This window comes from Mus pahari, chromosome 7 (genome assembly GCF_900095145.1).
Source record: "Mus pahari chromosome 7, PAHARI_EIJ_v1.1, whole genome shotgun sequence".
Taxonomy (NCBI): Eukaryota; Metazoa; Chordata; class Mammalia; order Rodentia; family Muridae; genus Mus; species Mus pahari.
This window is the reverse complement of record NC_034596.1, coordinates 111537219-111548444: the sequence shown is the minus strand read 5'-3', so window position 1 is coordinate 111548444 and position 11226 is coordinate 111537219. Positions and strand designations below refer to the sequence as shown.

Below are 11226 nucleotides of genomic sequence, written 5' to 3'. Positions count from 1 at the left end.
GGGGGGAGGGGAGCTGTGGGGGAGGGGAGGGGTGGGAGATGGGGGAGAGGTGTTCTGCCTTATGTTTGTTTTGTTGTTGATGTTCATATCTCCAGATAAGAACATAAATGGCCATCATATTTTCCCTCAGAATGAATGGTGTGGATAGCTTGCCCATCCATTCAGTTTGACACAGCTTTCCATAAAGTTCTCCACTTGTTTTGTGCCCCCACTTTGTATTGATTATTTTTGCCTAAAGTTCAGCTTGAAAGCAACATCTAGTCCCCAAAAGTATCCCTTCAAATATTGTCATGCGTCTTTTTCTTCCCTTCCCGTCCCGTCCCGTCCCTTTCCTTCCCTTGCTATGCACCTGATAGGTGAAGATCAACTTGTAAAGACTGGGACTTTGTCTTCTCTGTTGGTTTCTGGGTTTTGGTTGAGAACCACATAAAAACCTCCTTTGTCCTACCTAGCGTGATGGTGAGGAAGGCCAAGTGCTTCATAGTTACCTCCCTATACTGTGGGTGTCTCATGAAGATGAAGTAAAATTTTCTAACTTCTACTATAATCCTCCCTGGCTTAAAAATATATAATTTTTGGTGGGTTTTCCCCCTTTTATTTTCTAAATTATATTTTCAACTTGAAAGGATTTCATGAGAAATGTAATATCTATGTTTCAGCCACAGCACAAAGATTCTATCAGCCTTTTCATGGCGCATGTTCACGCCAGTGTAAAGGAAGTGAGTGCCTGGTACTACCAGAACGAGAGAAGATACAACTATACGACCCCCAGGAGTTTCTTAGAACAGATATCACTGTTTAAGAGCCTGCTGAAGAAGAAGCGCGAAGAGGTACAGCAGAAGGAGGAGCACCTGGGGAATGGAATCCAGAAGCTGCAGACTACGGCCTCACAGGTGTGACCGGGGGAATGGGCCTCGGTGTGGCCAGGGGAAGGCCCTCAGAGGTGTGACTGGGGGAATGGACCTCAGGGGTGTGACCAGGGGAATGGGCCTCAGAGATATGACTGGGGGAATGGACCTCAGAGGTGTGACCTGGGGAATGGGCCTCACAGGTGTGACCAGGGGAAGGTCCTCAGAGGTGTGACCAGGGGAAGGCCCTCACAGGTGTGACCAGGGGAAGGNCCTCAGAGGTGTGACCAGGGGAAGGCCATCACAGGTGTGACCAGGGGAAGGTCCTCAGAGGTGTGACCAAGGGAAGGCCCTCAAAGGTGTGACCAGGGGAATGGGCCTCACATGTGTGACCACAGGGACTGACCTCACAGGTATAACCAGGGAGACAGGCCTCAGAGGTATGACCAGGAGACAGGGTATGACCAGGGGAATGCCCTCAGAGGTGTGACCAGGGGAATGGGCCTCACAGGTTTGACCACAGACACTGACCTCACAGGTATAACCAGGGTGACAAGCCTCAGATGTATGACCAGGGGACAGGGGAAGGCCCTCATAGGTATGGTCAGGGAAATGGGCCTCCCAGGTGTGACCACAGGGACTGACCTCACAGGTATAACCAAGGGGACAGGCCTCAGAGGTATGACCAGGGCATGGGGTACCTCTTTCTGAGAGAAGCCACTGCTTGCTCACTGAGAGCTGGGGTCCCTTGTAGTTGTTTTGTTGTTGTTGTTGTTGTTGTGTTGTTTTTGTTTTCTCTTTCTTGGCATTTTTTTTTGAGAGTATCATATAATCATAGCATTTCTCTCTTCCCTCTCCTCCCTAGAAACCCTTCCACACACCTCTCCTCCACCCTCCTTCAAATCCATGGGCTTTGCTTTCACTAGTTGTTATTGAATGCATGAATTTATCTACATATATAATTCTAAATTCAGCCTGATAAGTCCATTTACTGTTAGTTGCATTATGTTTTCATGGATCATTGGATGCTCTCTTGCATCCAACTTTCCTTGGTTACTCACACTTCTGTGTGTGGTTTTCCCCCATCCCACTTGGGTATGTTGTCTGGTGGTGTTTCTTGTTCAGCCTGTGGTCAAGCATTCAGGCTGCTGAGTCTTTGTGGGTATAGTCCTAACTTTACTAGGAGACACAGTCTCACAGCAAATTCCCCGGTCCTCTGGCTTTTTAAATCTTTCTTTCCTCTCTTGTACAATGTTCTCTGAGCCTTAGGTGTGAAAGCATTTTGTAGACTGGGATCCACACTCTGTATTTTGATTGGTTGTGGGAGTTTTGTAGTGGTCTATCACAAAGAGAAGCTTCCTTATGAAGAGTGGAGACTACACTTTTCTGTGGGTGTAAGGACATATGTTTATAAATTGTTGCCCCTGGAGATAGAAGGTAAGTCCCCATTATTGAAGGCACTATGCAGGTCCCAGAGGCCCCTGAGCAGGAGCTGGTTTGGATGCCCTCTTTCTGAGTACTAGTTCTCATGATACCAGAAAACACAATGCAAGTGTCCAAAGGAGGGAAGGAACCAGCAGTCTTCCCTAGCTCTGAGGCCCATGAATCACACTAACTACTAGCATGGCAGGATAACTCTAAGGATACATTAATAGCACACATACACTGGCAGTAACCAACAGCGTTTTAATATGACTTAAGAACTGCCTTACAAGAGTGATATCACGTCTGATGCCAGATCCCTATCTTACTGCTCAGTGCTAGTGGAGTCCTGGTTATTGGAGGAGAATCTATAACTTTTACTTCACTAAACTAGCTCAATCACTAGGTTCCCCTTGAAGCAACATCATCCCAGCTTTCTAGGATGTCTAATTTTGGTTTGGACGGTTTGAAGACAGGGCCACATACTGTTGTGGCTTTTCTGAATGAGGAAAGGATTTCTTAGTTACTTTTTGCCCCTGCTGATTTGAGGATACACCTTCTCTTCCCAGTCTGAAGCTGTGCTGAGCAGTGTGGATTTAAAGGGAACGACTTCCCATTTCCTCTCTGGTCCCTGACTTCTTAGGCTCTCTCTGGCTTGTAGTCAGGGATTTTGCCATGTTTCCAGGATGGAAGTACGAGTTCCTTGTTGTCTTTGACACTCGACCCCAGCAGGACCATCATGACCTGCCAGATGACTGGGGAGCAGCCCTTGGTTCTGTACTTCTCCCTGACCTCAAGATCTATGTGCCTGCTTCAGCTACCAGCTCTCTCAGATGCCCTACCCTGTCATCAGGTCCCTACTATGTCAGAGTATGACATCCCAACCTAAAGAGCAAATCAAACTTATGACAATTTCAGAGTCTCATTTCGTTGTTAATGTCCTTCTCAGCCATTTGAGATTCCTCTTTTGGAGAATTCTCTGTTTAGCTCCGTATTCCATTTTTGAATTGGGTTATTTGGTTTGTTGGTGCCAGAGTCCTATTAAGCCAAGAAGGTGATGAGGAAGAAGTTATGTGTTGTAGCACTTAGGTCCCTTCTAATGATATCTCACAATGACCTATTAACTTTGCTCCAGGAAATAGTAGTGTTGTTAGTCAAACTGAGCTGTCCATTTCCTTGCCTTTGGCAAAAAAAAAAAAAAAAAAAAAAAAAAAAGTCTCTACCATTCTTAGAGTTGTCTTCCCAAGTACCAGAGCTAAAGGCAAATAACACAGAATCTGGGACAATTCTAGAGGTGGCAGTGTCTCAGCCACTAGGGAAAGAAGAAAGCCTGTGGTTTCTTAGTCACCCCATCTAAGTACTGAGGAGTCAAGGTTGGGGAAGAAAAGGGAGGAAGAGGAACCAGTCTACTTTCTCTGACAAATACAGGCAGGACCGCCTGAGGTCTCACTTGTTCCCCTCAACTAAAGACAGTAAGAATGAGCTTTGTGAAGGTACGGGAAGCCTTGGGGTAAGGCACGTAGCTGGATCCTTTTTATTATGAGTTCGTGCTTGGAACACTTCTAGTATCAGAAGAGCGGTTGGATGTTTAGTAGTTATTTGACAGTTGTGTGAAAATCAGTTTATCATGTAAGGGAGGTATGGCTGCCCATGTGGAGACTTGAAGAATCTCAGAGTGTTGAACCCAATGTGTTTGAGACAAAGTGTCTTTTTCTCTGGATTTGCCTGCCTAAAGCAGGGTTGGCTAGTGTGTTTCAAAGTCAGCTGCTTCCCTAGAAACTGTAAGAAGGGCTTGGAATTGTATCCTGCCTCCATCCCTTTCTCTTAAATGATTATGGCCTGACGGAAGACTAGTGTTGATGGCTAAAAGAACAGAGAAGCACATATATACACACAGAAAGGCCAAGACTCAGTCATATGTTTGAATGCATGGGGATCACAGACTTACCTGGACATGTGCAGTGGGATGTGTGACACAGACAAAGCCTCACAAGTGTCTTTGTTAATTGAGTCAAAATAAAAATTTACTTTGCTCTTTCTGTCTATGAGTTTAACTGGGGGAAGTTAGGAGAAAGAGCAGTTAGCCCAGTTTCATGTTTTGGAGGTGGAGTCAGACTACTTTAAAGTCATTCTCCACTTCTGCTTTCTTTTATATAGTACTTTTAGGAACCCCATGACACCTGTTGAACCCAGGAGAATCTCAGCTGAAAATGGGCAGAATTGGTCATTTTAGCTTTCACATGTGTTGATGTGAAAAGAGCTAAGGGGGCTGTTCAGTGGTGAGCCAAGGGAAAAGATGCACAGTCAGAGCATGCAGTGGTTTTCTGTCACCCGTGCTTTGTTGGTCCCCAAAGAGCACACACAGTTCACCCTTCTCAGTAATGCTAGATTCTATACTGGATGGTCTATATGGCTCTGCATTAACATCACAGAGGTGAGTAAATGAAGAGAGTCATTTTGTGTTAGATGAGAGAAAGAAAGACTAGCCAGTTGGCACCGCAGTATGAGGACAGTTACTCTGCAATCAAAGACGGCTCATCATGCCTTTTCATTATTGAAGCTTGCAACAGCTTTCCTTCAAGAGTACAGCCAGGTGTCACTAAGCCAGTGTTCCATGGCCTTTGTGATCTTGAGCCTGAATTTAGAGCCAAGAAGGAAGGAGTCCTGAGGTGGCAAGTGCACACATTTGTTAGTATTTCCCTGAGCATCCAGGTTTAGAATCCAAGATAAACTCCTGCTCGGTGCTGACACACTGTATTCTTTTCTCATGCCACCAGCTCTCAGATGCTGATAGCTGTACATGGAGCTATATTTTAGCAAATGGGAGTGGAAGTGAAACTGGGGTAGAAACAGATGTGTGCTAAAACTGCTAGGGACCCGGTATCCATGCTGAAGACTAAGCCATGCTCTCATCAGAAGTTGCTACAAAGTAACAACTTTTCCTTCAGGTGGGAAATCTGAAGTCCAGGCTGGCCTCTCAAGAAGCTGAGCTGCAGCTCAGAAACCAGGATGCAGAGGCCCTGATCACAAAGATTGGGCTTCAGACGGAGAAAGTGAGCCGGGAAAAGGCCATCGCGGACGCGGAGGAGCGAAAGGTCAGGCTCATTCCACCATTTAGAGTGCTGAGCTATATTTAGCACAAAATAAACCTTTGTAGGTGAACAATTTTGAACAACTTCCTCTCCGGGGAGCATGAAGTCTAAGGAATTATTATCGTTACACATGTAACAGCATTTCACACCATGATTACCACTTGACCTTTCTTTACATTATGCATTTCCCCAACCTTTTAGCTCTTTAATGATATGAAAGAACAATAAATACTGAGCTCATTCAAGCATATAATGGATGTGGATCTTGCACATCAGGCCTATTTGTAATACAGTAAAGGTCAGAGAGTCACCTCAGAGGTTTCTAAAGGTTTCTAGTTTTTAGGCAAATTGAACAACTCAATTGTTAACAAAGCCCGTTCCGTCACTTTGCAAGATGGTTTTCAAGTTTCGCATTTTAATAATACAACTAGCGTTCACTCACTATGAAGTCCTAAGCTAAATGTGTTCTTTTCCACGGGACCAGTGCCCTGGCATTCTATGTGATGATTTGCAGTTGGAAACAATAGCCTCCAGGTTTTCTGGGTGCTGTTTTCTTTGACTTTGAGTTTCTAGCATCTCCAATATAAATAAAACTTCACAATCTTTATTCAGCCAAGTGGAACATGGTTCTTGTGGACCTGATTTCCTGAAAGATACAGAAGAGGAAACATAAATACTTGTTCATTAAAATTAATAAATGCTTACCACCAATTACTATTTGTAGTAAAAGATTACAATCAAGGCTATTTTATTAAAAACTGGAAATTGCTTATGGTTTCATAACTGTGAGCCATTATGCTATTATTTGCATTTCAGTGTACCCAAAAATCTGGGTTTTTCTGGTTCCAAATCATGCTTACATAATCAAAAAGTTTTCCTCTTTTCTGAGGTGTATCGAGCATACTTTGTTTTGAGCAACTAAAGGTTTGGAAATTATATTGAAAAAACTTTAAACAGTTAAAAACTATGACCCAGCATTCTTGAAGCAAATAATAAATGCATTTCATTCAGCCAACAAGCATATCATACCTAATTTCGGTGACATGTTTCCACCAAGTTTCAGATATGTGCAAAATGTCTTTAAAAGTGTATTATGAACTTAAGCAATCAGGTTTCATAGGTGGTATGATTACCAGAAACTAATCCCTCCCAGGAGACATATTTAAGGTATAACACAGATATGTAATGGTTTAATGATTATGATTACTAGTAATTATTAACTCACAGCCATAGATACCTCTTGGAAATCTTGAAATTTAACAGGGATTTGAAAGTTTTTTTAATCTACATTTTTTTCGTGTAAATTCCTAAGGTAAAATTACCAGCAAAAAGGAAGAAAAATATTTTAACATGTTATAACACACCTGATAGGTTATTTCTTGTAATTTATTAGACATAAAAAGAAATATAATATTTTATATTCAATTAATATCAAGAGGTATAAATAATGTTTATGTTTTCATTTTGTCAATAGAGCTTAAGTTTATTGTATTAATTTAGTGTGTGTATGTATGTTTCATGTGTGTGTGTGTATACCTGTATTTATTTCATCATTTTGGGGGGGGGTGATGGGTACTGTCCTAGGATCTTGGGAATATTGGCAATCATGAACATTGCAATGAGAAAGCAGTGTGTTGTTTTTATTGAACCAGACTGACGACTTAAGCAATAAGCTATTTTTTTCAAGTTTGGGAAGCTGATAACAGGATCCAGGTATTGGCTGGTTAGATTCTCCTGAGGCCCCCCTTGGCTTGTCAATGGCTGCCATTCCACTGTGTCCTGTCTGGGTGTTTCTTTTGTGAGTTCTGATGTCTGGTGGCCTTTGATGCGTTGAAAAGAATCCTTCTCTAGGGATATTAGCAAGATTGGAGTAAGGCCTATCTTAACTCTTTTTCACTTCTTTACCTCTGTGTAAGTCCTGTCTCCAAAAGAATTCTGGACGAGTTCAATTTAACCCACCCACCCTTTTAGACAGAGTCTCGTGTATTCCTAAGCTGGCCTTGCATTCACTATACAGCTGAGGCTGACCTTGAACTTCTGATCCTCCTGCTTACACTTATGAAGCATCATGCTTGGTTTATGCAGTCCAGAGGATCAAAGCCAGTCTTTCAAGAATACTGGGTTAGTACTCTGCCATCTGAGCTACATCCCCAGGTCAGCTTTTAACATAAAATTCTGGAGAATCTGTAGTCAGCATAGATTCTTAGGAAAAATTTCAGGGAGTCGTTGACTAGTAGATAGCAGAAAATGTGTGGTGACCCTGAGATGGGACTGTCTCTGATTCCCTGGTGTAGTGTCCTGGTAGAGGGAAACAGGCGTCAGAGGCAGTATAAGCAGCTGTTGCCCTTCTTCAGGCTGAGCCTTTCTGATCACTGCTTTGCAGCCATTCAACAGAGGAAACCACCTGCTGCAGCTTGGTGACTCACTAAGATCTGCAATCTTTCCAGGGCGGTGATACTGTTGCAAAGGGTATTAGGAATGAAAAGTGAGGTCGCCAACCTAGAGTGCTTTCTTCATTTGTGGGATTGTTTTCAAGATGATTGCCTTGTCTGCAAAAATTACACAAAGTAACAATACTCTGTGCATAGACTAGGAGTCCAAAGGACAACGGCTAAAAGGAAAGGGTCTCACAGTTTCACTCGGTGCCAAAAAGTTGATGAGACAGAAGAAAAATGATTTTAAAAGTAGCCATTATAAATGTTATAAGGGACATTGGTGAACTGGTGTCCTCATGTGATGTGAGTATACTTGAGATGCTAACTCCCTCACATACACTCCCATTGTCATAGTGTTCTCCAACACACTGCCAGTAGCGTGCTCAAAACTCCGTCATCCACTTTTGGCCCTGTTCTCGGGGTGTGCTTTTAAAGGGGTTCTTAGTAAGCATGCAGAGTTTCCTTATTTACATTAGCAGTGGCTATGTGTGTGTTAGCAGGAGATCACATATCTACCCTGAACCAATTATACTCATAAAAGGTACAGTACACAGCAAAATAATGGTTAATCAGGAGAAGGCTAATTGCTACTAATGAAGCTGCTGCAGACAACATAATTTGTTGTGCGCCGTGTTTAATTTGATGGTGTGGCTGAACCTGTTCATTCCAAACACATCTGAAGAAATGCACTTTTGTTCCAACTTTATATCCCACAATCGCCATCACCCTGAGAACTGTCCCACCAGGACTTGATCCTGGTGCCCAGGACCACAGCTTGAAACCTGCTGGGGATAAAAATTCACTCAGACTTGGCGCTGAAATTCTTTAGCATTCTCCAAGGTGGAAGCTAGAACTCCGCCTGGAATACTGGGTTAGCTCCCCAGCACAGCTTCCCATAGGGAGATAAGGTGGCTTGTGTAGGAAGGTTTATACAAAGCCCTGTCAAGAGCACAAACAGGTAGGTGCCGAGGTATTTATTACCTGAGAAACACTTGGGAGCATCAATGTTTTCTTACTAGTCAATCTTTTTAATAAAAATTCTGTCTGTGGTTATGTATGCAAGCCATGACCACAGAACAAAAGATCTTCTGTTCTGAACAGAAGAGCTTCACGCATGTTTTGTATGTGTGTGTGTTTATATGTTACATAAATTTATATATGTGTTCAAATGAATGCCTGTGTACTAGTGTGAACATGCATGTGTGTTAGAGGCCAGAGACCATCCTCCTGTATCATATCTTAAGAGTTATTACCTTAGACTTTGAAACAGAATTTCTCACTGGCTTCGAGCTCACTGGTTCAGCTAGCCTGGCTGGCAGGTAGACCACAGGACTCACCTTTCCATCTCCCAAATAATGGGATTACAAGCACATGCCATCCTGTTTGGCTCTTCTGTATGTGTTCTGAGGATCAAACTCAGAGCTGTATGCTTCACAGCAAGCACTGTACTAACTGAACCAGTTCCATAGTTCTCACCTATGTTCCTAAGGGAATGGCCAGCAAGACTGCTGAGTAAACAGTAGTAACAACTAGTGTTACTAGTTGTAGAATTCTACAATACTCTGAGGATTAGCTTCCTGGTCCAGACTGGATTATTTCTTAATGGAAGAAGCCCTAAGGTTAGAGGAAATCTAAGAAGAAAAGTAGAAAACAGAAAAATGGCTCTTCTTTTGTGTTTGTTTATTAGTGGCCATCTTATAATCAAATGACTCTAAGCCCTTTTAGGAGCACTTTAGTATTAAATATATTTGTTTGGGGGTTTATTGTCATATGTTTACAAAGTTCTCAGAACATATTGTATTGATGGGAAATTCCTCACCTGTTCAAACTATAGGCAGATGTGTTGCCTAATAGTGCATCTGGTCAGTCTATGCTTTGTTGGAGATCTCTGAGATGATATTTGGGGGTGGGGATTTCTAATTATCCTCTCTAATCAGGTGGCTGCCATTCAAACTGAAGCATCCCAGAAGCAGAGAGAGTGTGAAGCTGACTTACTCAAGGCTGAGCCTGCCCTGGTGGCTGCTAAGGATGCACTCAATACACTCAACAGGGTAAACTGCTTTCTTCACTGCTGAGATCTTGTTAAATAGTCAGTGGTTCTGAGAGTTTGAGTAATGGATCAGACTGAATGGCTTGGGCAGCAAGAAGCCTTCCAGAAGGACAGAGCCTACATGTCAAAGTTGAAGGACAGAGCCTACATGTCAAAGCTAAACCAACCTTTGAGGCTGCCTTTATAGCTCTGCTTCTTTTCCTTACCCATGATATCATTCTATAGACTAGTATGTCCTAATTCTGTTTTTCTGATTTAAATGTGTAATCACAAGACATCTCTTCCTTAAACTGTAGTGAATCTCAATTGGGAGGGGACCACGGATGCAGAACTGTCTTTCCTATTGCTTAATTCCCTCAGTGTGGAACATGGACTTACGGACAGTGGAATTAGTGGTTCAATTAGAATGAGATCCAGGCAGGATCTTCTACAGCAGGCATTCATACCTGTTGTTCTCTGCCCCCCCCCCCCCCCAGGAATACCCTGTCCTCTAGACTTCTAAGATGTGGTCTGGTGAACAATGATGGATTCTCCAGTCCTTTGCGCTGTGTGCTACCAAGCACTAGCTAAGGAGTTCTTCATTTCCTCTCACATATAAAAAAATATTTTTAAAACTTGGTAAAACCCCTTCATAGTATCCATGGTGGGAGCAGAGAGCCCTAAGTGTTCCTAGCTTTTCCCTAGAGGAAGACCTTAGGGAGCATTCTGATTCTTATGAGAGAAATGATCCGAGTTCAGCACAGGCTATTGCAAGAGAGGCTGTGGGCAGTGTTATTTTTAAAGCCCGGAGTTAATCTTGTCCTGAGCTGTTCCAGGACACTAACAGAGAGAATCCAAGGAAATTGCTAGGCCCAAGTTTCTTAAGATTCAACTCGAAAGGTAAAAGGATCATGATTTCACAAGAAAATCCTCAGTTCCTTTTCTGAGTCTTTTTGGGGGAAAAAAATAATTTTGCCCAAGAGTCGTGTAAGAGTTTTATAGTATTATTATAAAGCTGAAAAATTGTTAAGAATGTAACTGTACCAGGAGAGATTATTACATGTTTATTCTACTGCCCTAAAGTGATATTGTTAAATATTAGTGAGCCAAACAGAAAATGTTCACAGTTAGCAAGTAAAACATACTGTAAAATGAGACAGCCGTGACTACATTGATAGAAATTATAAAATGAAGTAAAAGTAGAAAAGTAACTGATTGCTTCTGACTTATAAAATGTTTATTTCTTTCCCTAAATTTGCAAATTTTTCTCTAAATATGTTTATTCTTTGTATGTAAAAAGGTACAGTAAGGAAAGTGCCAAGATGACTGCTCCTTGTTATGGTTAAGGCTTTTGTGTGTGTGTGTGTGTGTGTGTGTGTGTGTGTGTGTGTGTGTGTGTG

At 42.4% G+C, this 11226-nt stretch overlaps 1 protein-coding gene across 1 annotated transcript in view; it reads left to right on the top strand.

Annotated features, from left to right (window-relative positions):
- The window catches only part of Dnah11 (dynein axonemal heavy chain 11), a 302790-nt gene that overhangs the window by 191797 nt on the left and 99767 nt on the right, over positions 1-11226 (top strand). Inside the window, exons 56-58 of the mRNA XM_021201453.2 lie at positions 660-893; positions 5219-5365; positions 9735-9848. Of these exons, the coding sequence (XP_021057112.1) occupies positions 660-893; positions 5219-5365; positions 9735-9848 (495 nt within the window). The remainder of the gene's footprint in view (positions 1-659; positions 894-5218; positions 5366-9734; positions 9849-11226) is intronic.